The sequence below is a fragment of the Triturus cristatus genome, chromosome 10, assembly GCF_964204655.1.
Source record: "Triturus cristatus chromosome 10, aTriCri1.1, whole genome shotgun sequence".
Lineage (NCBI taxonomy): Eukaryota > Metazoa > Chordata > Amphibia > Caudata > Salamandridae > Triturus > Triturus cristatus.
The window spans coordinates 310,164,801-310,186,955 of record NC_140593.1 but is presented as its reverse complement, the minus strand read 5'-3'; the positions used below and the strand labels follow the sequence as shown (position 1 = coordinate 310,186,955).

Sequence of the window (22,155 nt, the reverse complement as noted above, 5' to 3'; positions counted from 1 at the left end):
CCCTTTGCCACTCATGGTACGGCCGGAGACCAGTCTATTTTGATGGCTGCTGGCACTGCAGTGCTAGGGACAGAACGCAGGGCCCCAGAACCGGTTGGCTTTCCACACACCACTCAGCTCGAGACGCCGCTGTCACTTCTCAGGCGCTGGCACTGCGTATGAGCAGGATGCACGTTGGCAGGCACACCTGCAAGTCACTCACCAGCGCCCGAGACCCCCTGCAGCCGCCTGCGTCCATGCACCTCTCTTGTCCCTGCCCCCCGCCACAACGGGCGTGGTGTGTCGCTGCTCCTCAGGTCACCGCCACCGCACCCGGCACCCCGAGGCAGCACAGGCACTCAGCACAGTGCCCAATCAGAGCGTCGCAGGTGTCAATCCGGGTCCTCCGCGTCGTTCACCGCTTAATTCAGGCAAGCAGCCCCGCCACACTCAGCTGCACATACGCCGCTTGTCTGCCACTGCCCGCTATTCACGCCGCCTTGCACTCACTGCAGAGATGCGGCAGCGCCGCAGACACTCGACCATTCCGCCTGAAAGCTGGGCCCCCGCCGTGGCATTCGGGCTCCGGGCATCACCCCCGGGACGTCTCCAGTTCAGTCCACCGCGCTTCTGGGCTGTAGGCACTTCTCAGCGACCCCGGGTCTCACGCCCAGCACCCGGGTCGCGTCTCCAAAATAGAGGCCCCGGCTGCTGCAGAGGATACAGGCCCCAGCAAACGGCGCTGCGCCGGCCACTTCACAGGCCACGGGGAAGCTTCAAAATTGCACCGCTCGGTGCCACTTCGTTCCGGCGTTACAGGCTTGGACTTTGTGCTCGCATTGAAGCGCGGATTAGTGATCGGATGGCGGGGAAGACGGTCTCACCCCCGGAGCTCCTTCAGGCTGTGGCCATCTTGCCCGGCAGCTAGCCACGCCCGATAGAATTTTAAACAGCTTTTCAGTTCACTACTGCCTCCCACAAGCACGCCTGTCCGCTGTTCCTGCATTATTACATTATTTGGATTCTAGCATCTCCTTCTCTGTTGCTCATCCACACCCCCACTCAATTATTTCATCTCTCGTCTTGAATTGGCTGCTGCTCCACAAAAATTCTTTATATTTTGTTGGGTTTGCCTGCCAAGCGGTGACTTTCCTATTTTAGGCTCTCTTCTCTTAAAGCGAAAGCATTGGGTCACGCCTGCTATTGATTATTTGATGTAGATAGGAAATAGAGATTCTGAGTGAACACTTTCTAATCAATCTAAGAAACTTTTTTTTTTATGCACACTGCAGTGCATTCGAAATCTATTCCGATTTCATTGTGCTCTTAAACCCGTATAGAGTGATTCAAAGTTCATGTCTTGCTGTCCGTTAAGGCCAAAGCACACAATCGTGGGGCTGTTGCTAGGACTTTGAAAGGGTTGTTTATTTACAGAATTTTCGTGGCATTGTTTGGTTTATGTTTTAATTTAAAACCTTTACGTTTTAATAGCACTACAACAGTTCAAGTATGTATTTGTGGAGTAACTTTTTCTAGTACTGTAGGAAAGTGACCCGTTTTGTATGGTACCCCCACCCCCTACTTTTTATTCCAATTGCTGATGGTTAGGACTCTGGTGCACTTGTCTGCTGCCATGACCCCAGTGCCTGTGCTCTCTCCCAAAGCTGTTATGTTTGACTTAGTAATCCCAAATTGGCACAGACTTTACTCTTGTAAGTCCCTAGTATATGGTACCAGGATACCCTGGGCTTAGGTGGTAAAGTATTATATATCATGTTTAGTATCAAAGAAAGCCTTCTCACCCCTGACATGACGTCCTGAGTGAAATAGCATGCACCCAGGTGGCACCTTAGAGGTTGCCCACTTGGTTGCCGCAGCTTCACTGTGCTCTAGCTGACCAGCTTGCGCTTTCCAGCGTGCATGAGCATAGTATGTGCTCCGCTTCCATTTTCCAGTTAAAGTATGTGTTCACCCGGTCACTCCTGTTCTCCTCTCTCTGCATTTCTGCGGTCTGTGCTCGGCCACATGTCAGCACTTGGTCCGCCTCTGTCCAGCCAGCCTGGGCTCGCCGCAGTTTGTTTCTTTGAGTACGCCGTTTCAAGATCAGAGCAGGTTTCATTGCCTAGAGCAGACAAGCCCGTACCCCCACCGGAAGTGGGGCTAAAGACACCGAACAAGGCCACCCTAAGAGGACCAGAGTCATCCACCTTGGGCCCAGATGCGGTGCAAGACAAAGCTGCTCTATTAATAACATCTCTCGGCTTTGCTAATAAAGGCTTCCTGGTGCCCTGTGCCTTGCCAAGGTCAGGTCTGGACCTTTCTAAGTAAACCCCTATCACGGGATCATTAGCACATCATTGCTGCTAGACTGAGGCATTAACTTGTCACTCGCCTAGGCCCCCTCCAAGCCTTCCCTCTCCGCCGCTCGTGCTAAGCTCTTGTGCCCTCTCACTGTCGCCAGCAGCAGCATTTGTTCTTATTTTGGCTTTAGGCGCCAACCGTTGGCTTATGTGCAGACTGTAAAGATCGAAAAAGAAACACAAATCACGACCAGCGACTAGCCGTCAACTCAGACACACAGATCGCTCATTTTTAGAACCCAGCATCACAGTCAGTAGAGAAGGTGCCAACGATAAGACGAGGTTTGCAAGGAGGCGAATTGCGGCCAGGTTCTCTTGAAGCCAGTCTCTCTCCCAATGCGTCCACTGCCCTCCAGACTCCCTCTTCTGTTTTACTATTGCAGTTTATCCATCATCTCTCACCTATAGTATTCACTTGTTCTTCTCGCTATTTCTGTCCCTCGGATCTTTTCCTCCCGCCCCTTGTACTAGCCCCTCTTTTTTAGCTTTTATTCTCTGCCTCACATCCTTCTATCCAAGTCTCTTTCCGTGTCCTCCCGCCATTTTCCCACCTCTATTTCCAGTCTCAAATCGAAAGGCGGGGCCGGCATCGGCCCCGCCGCAAATATGGCGGGGCACCGACCCCCTCCTCCCCTCGCCCTTGTGTGTCGATCACGCGGCGCTGAATCACCGCGTCATCATGACGCGGTGGGCGCGCCATGCGTTCGATTGGTCACAATGGTGACCTATGGCCCGGAAGCGGTTAATGCGCTTCCGGGTCATGGTGAGTTATGGGGGGGGCTGGGGTCAGACCAGTTAGAACTGGTTTGACCCCAGGTTCGAGCTTAAAGGGCGGGGGAGCACGGGACTCTGTCTCTTTGTCCCGCGCTCTTACAGCACCTGGTCGCAGCCCTCTAGGAGGCTGCTTAACTCTTTTGTTTGTTCTCCTCTGCAGGATCGTTGCATCGAGGTATCCTGGTTCCTGTCTGGTTCCGGTGGTGATTCGTGGCTGGTCGAGGGTGCGGCGCCTGGAGGCTGGTTCGTGCGCTGAGTGAGGAAGCCGAGGCATCTCTATCGTCCTGGGTGCGGCGCCGGGAGGCTGGTTTGCGTTGCCGAGTGAGGAGGCGGAGGCTTCGGTGTGTCCCGGTGCGCAGGGAGTTTCCGCTGCGTGATCGGGCAGAGATACGGCAGAAGGGCTTGTGAGCCCGGGTGAGCGGCGCGCGCACGCGCCGATAAGGTACTGGGGTTTCTTTCGTCAGGTACAGCGTTAGGGTGCCTTGCGGGTGGCGTATAGCGCGCATGACAATTACATTGCAAGGCTCGTTTAGTGAGCATTTCCCTTCTGTCTGATTTATTGCTCTGGAAGCTCTTTTAGCGTGTCGGTTTTTTCAGGAGAAAGGGGGATTGTAAGTAATCGATCATCATTGGGAGGGCTAAGTCATGCTGATGCTGTGATTTAAAAGCAAAGCTCTTCTTTAGAAGGTATTACTCGCAGGGCCATAGGCTTAATTTGAGGCAACGCATGACAATTACATGGTGCAATTACAAGGGCTTTCATTTTTAATACGTATTTTAATTGTAATTGCACAATTAGATTGTGCAATTACAAGTGCTTTCATTTTAATACGTTTGCGCATTTTGCGTAACTACATGGTGAGAGTTTCATTGGGGCAGGGACTGTGATTGCATGATTGTACTGTTATTTGCAAGGTTTATGCTGAACATTGGGGGTATTTGGTCTGCAAGTTCGTGATTATTGTATTACGCTAAGGCTGTGTCGCTTGTGTTGTTCCAGGTTAAAAGTTGCGAAGGGAGTAAAAGTTGGGTGAAGGGGATTCAAAGAAAGCGCAAAGGTCAAGGCAAAGGATGTCAGGGAAGCGGGGGGCCAAGCGTTCGCGCATGGAGCATATGCTAGAGGCAATGATGCGTAAGATGGCGACTATGGATAGGAGATGGGGTAAGGTGGAGCAAATTGGCCATAGCTTGGCCGAGCTTAAGCAGAAGGTTGAGGCGCAGGGTGGGCCGTCCGGAAGGCCTAAGCGAAACATAGTACCCCCGAAACCAAGGGGGGAATTTGAGGCTCTCCCTAAGAGGGTTAGATCGAAGAAGGGTAAGGTTCAGGATCCAAAAGCAGTGGAACCTCTAGAGGCACCGGGGGGGGGGGGGGGGGTGGTCCGTCTGGGCTCCCAGTAACGCCTGATACTCCAGATTTAGTACCCAGCATCCCGGGGTCAGTGGCGCCAGTACCGTCGCCAGTTCCACTTCCGATCGCCCCAGTAGTTGAGCCGGTTGTTCCTAGTATTATCCCGGTAGTGCCCTCAACAAGCCCCAAGGTTCCCGAATTGAACCCAGTGGCCCCGGTACCATCACCAGTAGGGGGAGGGCAGGTCCCGGGGGAGTTAGCCACTCAAATAGCGGCAGTGCTTCCATGGTTAGGAAAGGGGGGGGTTTTGCCGTAGGCGGTGGGAACCGATCCCCTGGCAGAGGCTCAAAGAATGGTGGCGAAGATCATGGCGGCTCCGGGCATTGAACAGAGCCTGGGCGCGGGGAAGGCACAGCAAGCACAGCCAGGGCCACAAGAAGGTGGCAGTGGAAAAGCAGGGACGACAGAGCCTGCGGGTAAGGAGCTGGCTTTGCCATTGTTGGGCGCCGGGGTGTTACCTTCTAGGAAGGAATATTTAGCGCGCCATGTTGCAAAGGATGTGAAAGAATTGATATGGGCTGGGGCGTATGTCAATATGTTTTCTTTGCTGGTGGATAACAGGGAAATGGAGTATGCGAAGAGACAGAAGGATTGGATGCTTCCCAGTGAGTGGCGGGCGGAAATGTCTAGATTCAGGGTTGAGGAGACATTGACAAATTGGATAAGGGCATTTTTTGTTTATATGGCCATAGTTGCTGAACGTACACCTAATATGCAGGCGGAAATGGCATGCTATCAGAGCAGGGTGGCAATGACGCATGATAAATACGGTGGGGTGGGTTGGAAGGAGTATGACATGAACTTCAGGAAGGCTAAGGAGTTTGACTCTTCATTAACATGGGACAGGGTGGATTCCATTTCTTGGTTTGATCAGTTTGCCCCCGGGCACATGGGCAGCACGACTCAGAATTGGGGAAAGGCCCACATTTCACAGCCTCATCAGCCTTTTCGGACTGGGCTTCCCGGGGCGGCGGCGTCGGCCACTGAGAAAGGGGGAAGGCGAAAGGGGGTGTGCTGGGACTTCAATAGAAAGTCCTGTACTAGAGCCCAGGGCACCTGTAAATTCAGGCATGCATGTGCCATATGTAATCACCCCTCTCACCCAGAGTCAAAATGCTTTAAGAAAGGGAACAATGTCTGTGTCAAAAGGGGGGAAAAAACAGGAATGAGGTGGCAAGCCTTAACGACACGCACTCGCCCATTGATGTTTTGGCTATGAATCCTTGGTTTAATCGGTATCCAGACCATGCTACAGCTAGGTTGCTGCAGGAAGGGTTTTCGTATGGTTTTAGGATACCAGTGGGGGATTACAAAGGGACAGCGGAGTGCAAAAACCAATTGTCTGTCAGAGCTAATACACAGGTTGTGGTGCAGAAAATTAGGAAGGAATTTGGCTTAGGGAGAATAGTGGGCCCATTCGACGCTCCCCCGGTGCTGAATTTTGTCTGTTCTCCCCTAGGGGTGGTACCAAAAAAGGAGGAGGGGGAGTTTAGATTGATTCATAATTTATCAGCACCCAGAGGCAAGTCGTTGAATGATGCCATTAATGAAGAACTTTGCAGTGTAAAGTATGCATCCTTTGATCAGGCAGTAGAGATGCTGAGGGTGTTGGGCCCGGGGGCATGGCTGGCGAAATCGGATATCGAATCGGCATTTCGACTCTTGCCAGTACATCCTTTAGATCATCATTTGCTTGGTTTTTCATTCAAAGGTCAGTTTTACATGGACAGGTGCATGCCTATGGGTTGTTCAATCTCCTGTGCGTATTTTGAGAAATTTAGTTCTTTTTTGGAATGGGTTTTCAGACAAGTTACAGGACATCATTTTGTGATGCATTATCTTGATGATTTCCTCTTTCTGGGACCGGCGGGCTCTCAGGAATGTTCTGTCGCCTTGGAGAAATTCTGTGCCCTCATGCATACATTTGGGGTCCCCCTGGCTCAGGGGAAGACAGTGGGGCCAACGAACAAAATTGAGTTCCTGGGCATCGAAATGGATTCAGTACAGGGTTGTTTTAGGTTGCCAGAACAGAAGATAAGGAAATTCCGTGCTGCATTGCAGCAGTGTTTGTTAAAGGACAAAGTGACACTACACCAATTGCAAGAAGTGGTAGGACAGTTGAATTTTGCATTACGGGTGATACCCATCGCTCGTCCATTTTCCCGTTCCATTTCTCAGGCTATGGCAGGCTTACATGAAAAACACCATCACACGCGCTTGTCATCTGAGGTTCGCCAGGACATGCGGATTTGGATAGCGGATTTGGATAGCATTCCTGGAGGGTTTCAATGGCAGAGTGGTGTGGCCCTGTCCTCCCATTACTTCGGCTGCTTTGGGTCTATGGACTGACGCGGCGGGTAGTGTGGGATTTGGTGCCATACTTGGGAACAAGTGGGTGGCTCAGCCGTGGCCAGAGTGGTGGTGTGAGAGTGGCTTAACAGCTAACATAGGTTTTTTGGAATTGTTCCCCATCTGGGTCGCATTAACGGTATGGCCCCAGGAGCTGCAGAACCAGTCTGTGATATTTTGGTCAGATAACATGACAGTGGTGGAGGCCATCAATCAACAGGCAGCAAGGTGTAGAATGATTCTTCGCCTGTTGAAAGAGATAGTGCTGTTATGTATGAAATTGAATGTCCAGTTTAAGGCTAAGCATGTCCCGGGAGTGCAGAATAATGCTGCTGACGCACTTTCTCGCTTCAAGATGCAGGTTTTCAGGGATCATCTGCCATCCGCGGAGGCGACAGCATCACACTTTCCAGAAGTTCTTTGGCAGATTGGTGCCCCCAACTACAGAACCTCGTGGCGGCTAGCCTAGCGCCAGGGACACGGAAAGCTTATGAAGGGGCGTTTGGGTCCTACAGGTCTTTTTTGGGTCACGATTGGGAGGAGAGATGGCATACGTCAGGAGCATTCCTCTTGTTTTTAGACAGTTTACACAGGGGGGGCGCACAGTTGCGGCTGCCAGGCGACATGTAGCGGCAGTTTCCTTCTTTGCGCAGATTAGTGACACGAACGATCCGACCAGGAGTTTCATCGTGAGGAAGGCATTGAAGGGGTGGCGAAGAATTCAAGGTGGGGTTCCTGACACCAGGCAGCCGATAGGGTTGGCGCGGCTGAGCGCACTGTTGTCAGCGCTGAGTGTGATCTGCAGTTCGGTGGTGGAGACTCTATTATTCAGAGCTGCCTTTGCACTGGCTTTCTATGGGGCATTCAGAGTGGGTGAATTGGTGGCTCGAAACAAGCAGGATAGGCAGGGTGGCCTTTTAATTGAGTATGTAAGGATACAAGGTGATAGTCTGCTTTTGACCATACAAAAATCAAAAACTGATCAGGAAGCACGGGGTGAAGGGGTGGTTCTGTATAGAGCATTAAACAACCCGTGTTGCCCAGTAATGCATTTGGAAAACTTCCTCAGTGTGAGGAGCAGCGCGTTGGGTGGGGCATTATTAGTACATGCGGACGGTACACCACTTACCAGGTACCAGTTCAAAATGGTATTGGACATGGCAATCGCCAGGGCAGGCATGGATCCAAGTGTTTTTGGAACACATTCTTTTAGGATAGGGGCTGCCACAGAGGCGACGGCTAGGGGATTGCATCCCAGTAAGGTACAGAAGATTGGGCGATGGGTTTCCAACAGTTATAAGCGTTATGTGCGGCTGCACATGTTGTGAGGGCGCATTGAAATGGTGTGACTGATGCCTCTCTCTCTGTCTTTTGCTTCACAGTTTCTCAATCCTGTCACGCAGGGGGGGGAACTGCCATCTCACCAGCAACAACGTTCTACGCAAGGATCAGCACAACCACAGGTCTCAGGGACGCGAAATGTGTGGGTTGTGGGGCATTCATATGTTAGGCGTATGAATCTGTTTTTCTTGCAGGTGACTATAGGAAACGGGCAGAACAGAAGGGGTTCACAGTATCTTTTCATGGAAAGGGGGGCCTTTGCCTTAGTCACTTTAGGGGGTTTATGATCGATCTGCTGAAAAAACACAATTCTTCTCCCTCTATCCTTATTTTACACCTGGGGGGCAATGACTTGGTCAGGTTGGGCAGGAGGGTCTTATTTGAGAGCATAATATCTGAGATTGGTTGGTTAGCCAAGGTGTGCCAAGGGGCTTACATAGCTTGGTCACACATGATACCCAGATTTAAATGGAGAGGGGGGGGACTCGGTGAGAGCTTTGAACCACTCCGTAAAGAGGGTCAATAATAAGATAGGAAAATTGTTCCGATCTCCTAAGTTACAGTGCATCGCACATGGGTGTGTTAGGGGGGAATTGTGCTTCTTAAAAGACGGGGTACACTTGACTAGGGTGGGGAATGACTTGATGTTAGAGAATTTCTTAGCTTGGCTAGGGGGTCTCAGGGAGGGGGCATGACCTTTCTGAGGGATGGTTGGGGGGGCCAGATAGTCGGGCAACTATGCTGGCCTGTGGCGGTAAGGTCATGACTAGTGAGCAGTACATTTAAGGTCCTTAGAGGGCGGCCTCATTCTCGGATGGGGTCGCCCAGGGGGAGGGACAAGGGGTCTCTCCTATAACTCCAGGGGCGGTACATCCGGTTGGCTGGATGGGTAAGGGGAAGGGGGGGGGGGAGTCACGCTTTCTTTTAGGCTGGTTGGCCACCCCGCACTGGCATTGACGTCATTAAATGGCGCAGAGTGCAAGACCCCCCAAATTGGCGTGGAGTTCAGTTAACGTATGGGGGTAACCGGGAGGGGGGAAGTACCCTCTCGGTAAGCGGGCCCCCTGCGCATGCGCAACCCTACTGGGGGGGCGCGGTTAAATAGATAAGGATCTGACACCAGTTAATGACCTTGCCGTAGGCCCAAATAGGATACGCAGAAAGTAATTAATGTATGATTATGATCTTTATGTTAGATTCGGATAGGAAAACTATGTATTAGTGATATGTTAAGGTTAGCCATCTGAAATCTGTGCATATTAATTGTAATCAAATGTCGTGTTATGTTTCTGCGTATAAAATGTAAATAATGTTTATCTCTTAATTTTTGATTTGTTTTCATATTTTAATAAATACGGCCGGGGGTTGCTCGACCCCCGCCTCCAAAAGTCATTACCTCTCATGTTCCTCATTTTAAATGTGTTTAGGTTCCGGGGGGGGGAGGGGGAAATTCGGTAGTCCCTGCCCATATCGAAAGGCGGGGCCGGCATCGGCCCCGCCGCAAATATGGCGGGGCACCGACCCCCTCCTCCCCTCGCCCTTGTGTGTCGATCACGCGGCGCTGAATCACCGCGTCATCATGACGCGGTGGGCGCGCCATGCGTTCGATTGGTCACAATGGTGACCTATGGCCCGGAAGCGGTTAATGCGCTTCCGGGTCATGGTGAGTTATGGGGGGGGGGCTGGGGTCAGACCAGTTAGAACTGGTTTGACCCCAGGTTCGAGCTTAAAGGGCGGGGGAGCACGGGACTCTGTCTCTTTGTCCCGCGCTCTTACAGCACCTGGTCGCAGCCCTCTAGGAGGCTGCTTAACTCTTTTGTTTGCCCACCCTCCATCCCCTGTTGCAAGTTGATTTTATGGCTGTTGTAAGTGACGGTGTTGTTCCTTCCTTAGGCGTTTTCTCCCGCTTACAGGTCTTCAATCGTCGTATTTATTGCTATTCCTTGGTCAGGCGGTAAGGTCATGACTAGTGAGCAGTACATTTAAGGTCCTTAGGGGGCGGCCTCATTCTCGGATGGGGTCGCCCAGGGGGAGGGACAAGGGGTCTCTCCTATAACTCCAGGGGCGGTACATCCGGTTGGCTGGATGGGTGCGGGGAAGGGGGGGGAGTCACGCTTTCTTTTAGGCTGGTTGGCCACCCCGCACTGGCATTGACGTCATTAAATGGCGCAGAGTGCAAGACGCCCCAAATTGGCGTGGAGTTCAGTTAACGTATGGGGGTAACCGGGAGGGGGAAGTACCCTCTCGGTAAGCGGGCCCCCTGCGCATGCGCAACCCTACTGGGGGGGCGCGGTTAAATAGATAAGGATCTGACACCAGTTAATGACCTTGCCGTAGGCCCAAATAGGATACGCAGAAAGTAATTAATGTATGATTATGATCTTTATGTTAGATTCGGATAGGAAAACTATGTATTAGTGATATGTTAAGGTTAGCCATCTGAAATCTGTGCATATTAATTGTAATCAAATGTCGTGTTATGTTTCTGCGTATAAAATGTAAATAATGTTTATCTCTTAATTTTTGATTTGTTTTCATATTTTAATAAATACGGCCGGGGGTTGCTCGACCCCCCGCCTCCAAAAGTCATTACCTCTCATGTTTCTCATTTTAAATGTGTTTAGGTTCCGGGGGGGGGGGGGGAGGGGGAAATTCGGTAGTCCCTGCCCATATGATTGCTCCTCAGTAGACATTGAGACGCAAACTCTCCTCGGTTTCGCCCCCTTACTCATCCGCTCCCCCCATTCTCTACCATTCCCCCCTCCATCTAGTTCTTTAATGTTAAAAGTAAAGCAACGGTGCCACGATTATAGCAAAAGTAAAGAAATAGAAACAAATATCTTGCTATAATCGCGGCACCCGCGCTTTACTTTTAACGTTAAAAGTAAAGTACCAGTGCCACGATTAGAAAGAAAACAAGCATTGGCATAGCCAATAGGTCTCACCTTTGGGACCTTATAAGTGTTTAGCCATACAACAGGTGCATAACTAAATACTTCTAAGGTCCCAAAAGCGAGACCTATTGGCTATGCCAATGCTTGTTATAGGTGAACACAAACGTTTAAATTATTTTCTATGGATTGTTTTACTTGACACTACTTGGATTTACTTTCCATATATCACGTTCCTTGCCTCATGGCTTCTCTTTAATGCTCTTTACTTGCCGTTTTGCACACAATGAGGTTCTATTGTATATAAACATAAGTATTTGTATTGTATTATTTTGATGATTTCTTCTCACATGTGGTATCGAGTTCAATTGAGTAAAGGACGTGCTTTACCCAAGAATTAAAAACTGTCTGCAACAAGGGCTGTGTATTGTTTAATGATTTAATGCGAAAACTGTTGTTGCATCGTATGGATGTCTCTTCCACCTTTTCCAAATGTAATTTCCTCACTTCACATGGTTCCATTTTTGGGCCTGTCCTATTTCATAGATCCAGCCCCTTAAATGAGGTACCGTTTTTTTCAAGAAGTGTAGAAACACAGAATCGTAAAACATTTGCTATTATATGTTGAATTCCTCTTTGTTTCACCCTACCAATAAAAAACCCATGTTGAAAAAACACCCCGAGAGTGAACTGGTACTGGTAGTCAGCTGCAGCTGCTCTGGGCAAGTAGTGGTGGGGCAGGGGATCGGGTGTTAATATATATATATTTTTTTAAAGTATAAGAAAATGGCACTTCCCTGCAGACCTGCTGCCGCCTCTTCTCAGTCCTCTTCTGCCAACCGGAAGAACCCAGGCTCCCAGTATAACAGCAGCGTCGTGATTGGTTTGAGCGGGATCAGTGCTCGATTTGAGCTGGTGCTTTCCGGTGCTCAGCACCGGCACTTAATTGGTTTCCGGTGCTCGGCACCTAATCATCAACACCATACTTAGTTGAGCAGTGCCACCATGTGGTAGACTGTTCTTTTTACAGCTGAGCAGAACGGTTGTTTAGGAATACAATTTACATTACAAAATTGCTAACACCTACCTCCCCAGCCATTCCTTTAGCTTTTGGGGACCTGGAATAATCTGAACGGAGGCATTCACATGCGAGAGACATGGTTAGTAGTTGTTTTGGCAGCAATGAAAAGGGGGATGGGTTGTGAAAGCTGCAGTGGCCTCCTGGTTTGAGCCCTTGAACTTCATATTTTACAAATTAAGCACTGAGTGGGAGCCTATGCATGTTGTCCACCCAGGCTGTGCAATGCAGCCGTGTGGAGAACATGCTAAGTGCAGACAACTGTTTGGCCGTCCCAAGACGGCGGGCCAAACCGTCATGCGCACTTAAGTGCACCAACCGCTCCTCCCCCTGCTGGCTGTGATAACAGCCAAGCCCCGCCCCAAAACTCACTTCCACATGGAAAACTAAAGAATAATAACACCTTGTTATTTTAATTTTATTTGTCCTTTTTGCACTGCTGAAAGGCAGTGGGGCGATGCTCCTCCGCCTTAGGAAGGTGCAAAGAACTGCTATCCCTAAACTTAGTTTCTTAGAGGTGTTTAAAAATAAATGAATAGCCATCCTAAAAACTCAATTTTCAGTCCATGCATTTTTTCATTATAAACTGGTAAGTTATTAAAAAAAAAAATCATGCTATGCTCAGGCTCGTGTGCCAGGTCTGGTAATTTTAGATTTTAGGACATCTTACAAACACTGTGTAAATCTGATCTGAAGAATTTTGTGGATATTTTACTTTTGTAGATTGTGAACTGAAGGCCAAAGTTACAGATAAAAACCCATGTAAGATTTTTTTCCTAGGTTTTTGTCGCAAAGTAATTCTATTTGAATTAAGATGTGGGATCTCGGTGATTGAGTGAATAGTGGGAGGTAGTCTTGTATATTAAATGCAATATACAATAACGAATACTCCATCTTTTTTTTCCGGTCTGACCTCCTCCTGGGTTCTTAAAACAACATCTAAACGCCATTAAAAAAAATATGCTATAATAAAGCAATTAAAATTTGAGGGGTCGTCAAATTATTACTCATGGCAAATCAACAATTTCTCCAACGTTGGGCATGATGAAGTATCTTCAAAGTGAGTAAATTTTGATGCTCTGATTAGGATTTTAGGTTTATGCTTTGGTTGGAACTAATACGGTAAAATATGACATAGTACTAAAAATATGGAAGGTGAGTAATAATATGGAATGCAAGCTCTTAATACATATCAATTTAATTGATAAGGGGCGAGACCTAAACATAGCAAACGAAACGCGCCTAGTGGAAATTCTCTGCTTTAACTTTTCAATCTAGTGGCCCAACACACACATGCCAAAGAAAACATCTTGTCTCATTCTTCCTCAGTGTGCTTTAATAGATAAAGAAGCAAAGACATTCAATTATGTCAGTGAGCAGCTAAACAAACTAAGATTAATTTAAAATGCCAGATGAATCAATATACATAGACACTAAAATGAAAATAATGACATCAGCTACCAGTGCCGATATGCAAATTGAATTTTCTACACAGATTAGGATTATTATTCAAATTTCCTTTCTGACATTTATTATAAACAAGTCTCTCGATTTTACTGATTTGTATGGATAAATACAGACAAACTGTTGCTGTATTTACGGTTAATACAGAAAAAGATGAAGAATGGGTAAGTAATCTCTAGAAGAATTATCCATGGTGTCTATCAAGACTGCTACGCCAACAACAGGGAAGATTGACAAGTAGAGTACTTTAATAAGGTATAATGTTTAATATTTAATCGTAAATAGCTATGGGTGTGAAAGTTTGTACTACAATGCTAATATTTCATATACATCTATAGATGAATCAACTAAGGCTCCTAGCTCTAAAACTCATCAGTTGTCCAATTGTCAGTGCAATTGCATTGGTTAAATAAACATGCAGATACTAGTTGCAGATTCATTTTTACGCAAAGAAAAATATAAATAATTAAATACAAATAAAATTATAAATACAGATGGAAATGTCAACAAAAACAAATACCAGAAAGCCAGGAGCCCTAATCCTAAACAGAACACCAGCAGCTACAATGAAAAAAACACATAGCTAAAAATGGAATTAAAACAAATTCTAACATGTCCATGTGTTGGAGACAGCCTTATTATAATACGTTGTTCATTTTAGCATCAACAGTATGTTCCTATGCCCAGATGTATGTTCCTCACTGAATGCCTGAGAGTGCATTTGCACCAACAGATTTTCTTTAAAGAGAGACCTTTGCATATCACTGCATTTATTTTGGAACCGGACATTTTCTGTATTGCACAAAGAAACATTGAAACATTGAAATTGTACCTTTGAGACGATGACTCAGAATTTGCTCCAAAATTGATGCAAAATTGACAAACTCTGCCGCTGAATCATCAATGGTTTCAAAACACGAGCGATCAATCAGGGTCTTCACAGAAAACCTGGAATAGGAGAATAATAGATTTGTCATGCGTTATTGAATCCTCGTCCCCAAGCCCCAACAAATGGATTTTACATGTTCCAACTCATAACTTCCCCTGGCTCTCTGACATTTAGGGGCAGATTATGATCTCGTCCGGAAAGCTATCCAACCAAATCGGTTCTGGAATGCTTTCTGAAGGACTCGGAACGGGGAAGTCCGACCAATCGATTTGCTGCATCCAGATGCTTCCGGATAAGATTCGGTCAGACTCCCATTGACTTTAATGGGAGCCTGTGTTCCGAATGAGAACACAGGCTCCCATTGAAGAAAGGGGTGGCTGGGGAAATCGTGCACCCTGTGGCAGGCACCCTATGGTGCCTGCCACACTGTGCATGGTTGGGAAGAGGGGATCCATGGGTACCCCCACAGGCCTAACTCAGAGGGCCCGGGGGAAGGGTGGGTCTGCTACTGGCCCACAATGACAGATTCAGATAGCAGTTTCGTTTCGAGCAAACCGAATCAGAAAGGCTGTCTGAATCGGTCATCATAATGGCTCGCTCGAAAACAGTGTCCATAGAGCAGTACGAGTTGGCTCCGAAAGGCTCGACCTGTCCGAATGCCTTTCAGAACTGATTTGGACACGAACGGTTTCCGGGCATCGTAATCGGTCGTTCGGACCTGGGTATGATTCGGTTAGAAACCAGGGTTCCGAATCAGATTCGGCAAACCTGAATCCGATTCAGAGCCTTCTGAACGAGATCACAATCGACCCCTTAGATGGAAGCCCAGGTTTTTCACCACAATCTCTCCATAGAGTTTTAGTAAAGATACACCGTAAGTCCTGGATTTTGTATTTGCTTTGCCTTGTGAAAAAATTCCAACTTTACTTGTGTTTCTCGAACAAGTTAACTTTAGTTAATGCCTTTTCACCTCCAGACGCCTTTTCACCTCCAGACTCCTATTTCAACAGTCTCTACGTGGACCTACGACTCAATGTCATTTTCACACTCCATTGTGCAGAATGATACTGCGTACTTATTTTCTGCAACACTAGACATTGTACTTTATGCTAAACTGCATTGCTTCACCGAATCTCGATGGGAAACAAAATCAAATACTTTTTTGCCGAGTTTACTGCCTCAATTGTTATAACTTCTGCACACTGCAAGCTATGTTAACACCTTTATTCAGCAACCACAAGTTTACTGAATTCACCAACTTTGATAAAGCCAGGCGGTGGCCCTGTCTATTCAGTCCTTGTATCTCCACTTAAGAACCTAATCCATCATTTAATTCAAGGACCAACCGATCTAACAAAATTCAGCTAGGTCTTGGTTGTTCAATTGCATTTTTTCAGTATATGTAAATGCTTGTCATTTCTCATATATATTTCCATATCTGTTGGGGCCTGCCCTCTCAGACTCACACACGATTGCTCTGGACTGCTTCCTACTTTTCCATGTTTTTGACAATTCATGTTTGTAGAGCTAATGTGCAACTGTAGTGGTGCACACAATGCTGCACAAATGCACTCAGTGCTCTACAACAGTGAAAAAATAGATTACCTTGTGTATATAAAATAGCTTGATGTAAAATACTGTCAGTAGGCGTACAGATATTTGCAACATCCTAAAAAGTCAGTAAAGCAAATCAAAGCACTCGTACCTCACTCAAACTTGGTACGATATAATAGCTAGCAATTGGTTAACTTTCAGAAAATTCTTACTAGGAATTGGTTTGTTGGTTGAGTGGGGTGTGAGTCCCAGTCAAGCAACTGCCACAGTCCCTTGCAGGGTGAATCACAAAAACTCACTAAATAAACCTGTGCTTAACCTGGAATAGCTTGGCACAAAAATCCATCAGGCTTAGCTTAGAGGCAATGTGAAAAGTATTTTTGCAACACACAAACAGTAACAAAGTGAAAACACCACAGCACGAGAAAAACCCCAAAACAAGTACCAACCGTAGACACATAGTCGTGCGAGGCCAAGTCAAAGTAAAAAAAAATATGGGCATCTGCGATTGGGTGCGGTTCGGATACAAGAAGTAGATTTGGCCCGGTCAGCGCTTACTTTCGGAAAGTAAAAAAAATCTTGAGAACATTTTTCTGAGAAGGTCAAGCTCAACAGCTGCAGGAGGTGTCTGACAAGGGAGCCTAAGCCGCTGTGAAGATTTCTACATTTGGACTTAGTCTCTGAAATGGAAATCAAAAATCTCCAGCAGGACGAGGCAGTGGGCTATAGCCGAAGACAGTTTAATGATGCCAGATACCCCTTTGGCAAAGGACCTCTGAAAAGTATTTGCTGCTGAGAAGAGCTTCGCTGGAGAAGCATTTTCTAGCTAACAGTTTTTGAAGTCCATATTTTTGGATTTTGGCTATCTGGGCAATTTCAGCACCACTTCCAAGGGTGCACAACTGTAGGGGCAGAATTTGGAATGTCAAGACTTTCTCTGTCTGAGTCCAGGTGCGGCGTTCAAGATTGAGCACGCAGTTCATGTCCCTGTGGCTCTGAACATGAGGCCAGCAAACTAGCCCCTCTGAGCAACTCTGGAGGTCCTAGTACAGTTGAAGATCCAGTCCTTGACCCCAGGCAGAAGGTGGCAGAGTAGCAGGACAATCAGGGCAGCAATCCAGCACAGAGCAGCAGTCCTTCAGAACAGCAGTGCAGCAATGTGGCAGTCCTTCCAGCAGCACAGCAGTTATTCTTCCTGGCAGAGTATCCAGAGGTCTAGAAGTGTACTGAAGAGTTGGTGTCTGAGGTACAGTACTTATACCCTGGTGCCCTTCGTCTGGAGTGTGGGATAAGCTTCTAGACAGTGGCTTTGAAGTGCCTGGAATTTTCTGCTTTCCCTGCCTTGGCTCTAAGCTGGCTGCAGTATCAATGTGGGGCTGTTAGGTCCTTTGTGTGAAGGCAGAGCCCAGGCTACTGAAGCGTAAGTGGGGCTGTGCTCTGCTTCGCCCACCCCCATCCTTTGAGCAGGTTTCCCATTCAGGAACACCTAATCCATCTATTGTGCGTCTGTCTGGGAGATATTCAGAGTCTGTCAGTTACACCCAGTCATGTGATAGAGGCCAGGCTACAGGCACAGAAGGGTTAAGGAGAGAAAAAAGCCAACTTTCTAAAAGTGTAAATTTTCAAATTGTGATAAAAAAACAGACTTTACCATTAAATAGGGCTTTTCACCAAAATTCCAAAGACTCCAAATACCCCACAGCTACCATCTCCCATTTAGAAATGATAACTTATTAAAAGGTAATAAGACATCTCTAATGTTCTCCTATAGGAGGGGTAGGCCTCACCATAGTTAAAAATGAATTTAGGAGTTTTTCACTACCAGGACATTTAAAACCTAAAAGTACATGTCCAACCTTTTAATTACACAGCGCCATGCCCCTTGGGCAACCTACAGGGTGCCTTCTATGTAATAAAAGGGAGTTTAAGGGTTGGAAAGGGAGATCTAAAGACAAATGGATATGGCAGTGTAAATCTTCATTCAGGCTGGAATGGGCGACCTGGGACATGTTTTAAAGCGGTACTTAAGTGGGTGGCACAATAAGTGCTGCAGGCCCACTGTTAATATTTAATTTACAGGCCCTGTGTATATACCACTCTGCAAGGGATTACAAGGTAAATTAAATATGCCAATTGGTAATAAACCAATTGGACCATGTTTTGGAGAGAGAGCACAAGTACTTTAGCACTTGATTGCAGTGGTACGTGCACAGACCCCAAAATCAACAAAAACAAATTGTGCAAACAGCGGAGGCTAAAAGGCAAAAAAGTTTAGAGGGGACCCTACAGACATGGCCAAGTCCAACAATTTTGTACTGTACTCTTAGAGTCTTAGTACAGTGGGAAGCAAGTAAATGAAAAAATGATCAAAAGACATAACCTGCTACCCCCTCAGAAATCCAAATGATTTAAAAGAGTGTAAGCATCACAAAAATGAAAGCCCTGCATTTAGTAAGCTGGAAGATGCCTCAGCAAGTTGTGTAAGAGTAGGAGTCCTGTGGAACGGAGGTGTCTGGGTGATTGGTGAAAGGGGCAACAACTGTTCTGGTAGGTTGGTCCTAAGTTGTGTAGTGCCTTGAATGTGTATGTGAGGATTTGCAAAGTACATTTGTGTATCTGGAGTTAGTGGAGCTCCCGGAGATGTAGTGAGAGTTCTGTGAGGGTGGTTGAGGAGGAGTTTGGCTGCTGACGTGTGGATGGCTTGTAGTCTTCTAGTGATGTGGTTGGTATCTCAGCGTAGAGGGTGTTCCCGTAGTCCAACTTGCTAGTGACAAGGGCATGAGTGGCAGTTTTTCTAGAGTGGCTTGGGAGTGATTTGAAGGTCTTCCTCACCATCTTCAGGGCCTAGATGCAGAGATGGCATCGAAGTGTGTGGTCATGTCCCCTGTCAATTATCTTTTAGTGAGTGCTAGGTGTGGGTCTGAGTTCAGCCGGCCACCAATTGGAGACCCATGGTGGAGTGTTCTTGCCAAAGATCACTACTTCTGTCTTGTTGGTGCTGAGCTTGTGTCAACTGGCTTTCATCCAGTTAGTGACTACGGTCATGCAGGTGGTGAACCGGTTTCTTATAATGGGGGTTTTATCTAAGAGATAGAGTATGAGTTGCTCTGATGCCAATGACACGCATGTTGAGATTGTGTGCATGGATGACATCGGCCAGAGGGATCATGTGTGCACCAAAAAGGATGGGGCTGAGCGATGGACCTTTGGGCACTCCACAAAGGAGTTTGAGGGCGTCTGAGGAGTAAGAAGCCAGATTGACAGTTGCGTCCTATCCATTAAGAAGCTGATCCACCAGAGGGTTGGTCCTTAGATGTCAAAGTCATGCAGGCAGACAAATGTTAGAATATCGCGCACTCCTTATTTAATCTCTGGGTGTAGTATAATTTTGATAGATAGCGGCGTGCTGCTAGAGGAGCGACCCCTAAACCAAGGTCGAAGAAATAATGAAAGTTGCACTAGCCCATCCAGGGTGGTGTCCCTCTATGCGCACAGCATTGTGGTGTAACAAAGTTACCAATTTTCGTACTGGTTGGATCAAAGTTCATTTATTCATGATTAGAAATTCATTGTTCTGTCTAGCAAATTATCACATGATGTGTCAACAACGGTACTGAAGGATATCCTCTATGCATTTCGGGTAAAACCCTTCATCAGGAGGAATCCTATAAACAGAAACAAGAGATAAAGATGCATGTCCCCTCATAGGATTCATTGTTCAACCAATTAACGTTAGCTGACAAATTAATGCATTAAAAAATGGGTAACAATATTTCACCACGTGTACCAACCGAAATATCAAACAAGAGAAAGTGCACAAAAAACATCTAAGGAAACGCTGTTTAGAAGAATTACAAAAAACGTGTGAAAGTTGCACCTACGTTATCCGGTGTTTTTGAGTTAACCGCGTGTAAGTCGTGCTGCGAAATGGATGCAGTGATAACGGTGTTTTAAATAAAATACGTGAAAAATAAATAAAATACGTGCCAAGATCAAGTAAGATAATCCATCGTGTGTGCAAAGTATACTGGAAACAACATACACCGTGAGATAGAACCCCGCACCAGTGTCGAGTAATGTCGTGAATGTTACCTCAGTTCACCCGTTCGAATGAGCGTATCCAAAATGCTCTAATCCGGAAGACCGTTAGTGAGCGTGTAGCCATGTTAAGTATGTGAATAATAAACAGAGAAAGGAGACTAGTTGTGGCGGCCATCTTAGAGCAGGAAACCGTGCATGACGTAAATCGATAACAACAACTTAACTGAAAAAACATGTGAACGATTAAGTGCAATGTGACCAAAGGCTAAATAAAGTTTGAAATGATAAGTTAGAATCAACGTAAAGTAAAGTTTAAAGGAAAGTGTATTGGGAAAAAACAATAAAGTTGTAAAGAATCAAAAAGAAACAAACAGTAAAGTTGAGGATAGGTAAGAAAGGGTAGATAGAAAACAAATAGCGGTGATAACATTTTAAGCGTTACAAGTCCATTGACTGTAAAAACTTTTGGGCGTTCTTGCAGGCATCAATGCAAAGTCAAATAAAGCAACTCAGTTCGAGGCGATCATTCAGTCCAAGTGGTACCATGGAGTTCATTTTGTAAATCCAAAATGTTTCTCTTTGAATCAGAAATTTTCTGTTGTCACAACCTTCTCTTAGTGGAACTGTTTCACACACTAGGAAACGTAATTGGCTGACATTATGTTTGTGTTCATTGAAATGTACAGCTACTGTCGATTTAAGATTGTTGTTTCGGATATTGCTTTTGTGTTCATTTAATCGAGTTTTCATTTTTCTTTCGGTTTTGCCGATATAAGGCAAGCCGCATGGACACTTCAACATATAGACAACGTTTTTAGAATCACAGGTTGCAGAAACAAAAAGTTTTATGTTGTGGCCCTTAGTCGGATGTTGTATGTTCGTACCTGTAATGATGTTGTTACAGTTCCCACAATTGTGGCAAGGTATTGTGCCCTTGTATTCGGAAAAAGGCTGTGAGGGGCTCGTTGTTTTTAATACCTCCATGAAGTTTCTACTCCTTTCATAGGCAAACAATGGTTGCAGCGAAAAGATTTGATTGAAGTCAGGTTCCATTTGTAGTAGAGGCCAGTGTCTAAGAATGGATTTCCTAATGTTAAAACTTTCTGTGGAGAATTTTGTAACCATGACCATTCTTGTAGATGTGTCCGAGGAGGTTGATTGTTTTTCCAACAATGTTTCCCTTTGTCTATTCAGCGACTTGTCCATGGCTGTTGTCAGTATTTGTGATGGATAACCTCGCTTTACAAAGCGTCGTTCCATTTCCAAGGTTTGTTGGGTTAGTTGTTGAGGGTCAGAGAGGATTCTCTTTATCCTGAGAAATGGGGAATATGGTAAGTGTCGTTTAAGTGATGGTTGGTGAAAACTCGAATAGTGTAGCAAGTTGTTTCTATCCGTATCTTTTCTGAAAAGTGTGGTTTGTACATGTTGATCCACTATGTAGATGTGAACGTCTAGGAAATTTATGTGCGTATCACTGATGGTAGATGTGAACTTGAATCTATCGTTGATAGTATTCAGATTCATAATTGCTTCACTCAATGTGGTTTTCGAACCTCTCCAAATTAAAAAAATGTCGTCAATGTAGCGAACAAACAGTAACAGATGATTCTCCCAAGGTGTGGTGTGCAAAATGTGATCCAACTCAAATTTGTGCATGAACAGGTTAGCGTAGCAAGGTGCTGCACAATTTCCCATGGATGTTCCATTCAATTGGAGAAAATATTGGTTGTTGTGAGAGAAATAACTGATAAAGCGTGAAGTGTAGTAGCTCCATTAGAAAAACCTTCATTTGTTCCAACTTATTCCAGTAACCCCATGGAAGCTGAAGTTAGTCTTTTTAGGTTCATGCGGAAACTTAGACCTAGACACTTTTTTGATAACGTCCTCACTGAACCTCTGACCAAATCAGAAAATACACTGAAAGGTCTTACATCTAAGAGCACCTACGTAGCCCCAGTGAGCCATAAGATCCTTGATACCTTTGAGACCTTGGTGAAGCAAGATCTTCAGTCTGTTTTCAAGCATCG

At 46.3% G+C, this 22,155-nt stretch overlaps 1 protein-coding gene across 3 annotated transcripts in view; it reads right to left on the bottom strand.

The window, feature by feature from the left end:
• RUNDC3B (RUN domain containing 3B) overlaps positions 1-22,155 on the bottom strand; it is an 876,147-nt gene that overhangs the window by 650,810 nt on the left and 203,182 nt on the right. For all 3 annotated transcript variants that reach the window (XM_085631311.1, XM_085631313.1, XM_085631312.1), the window contains exon 2: positions 14,477-14,592. In XM_085631311.1, the coding sequence (XP_085487437.1) occupies positions 14,477-14,592 (116 nt within the window). The remainder of the gene's footprint in view (positions 1-14,476; positions 14,593-22,155) is intronic.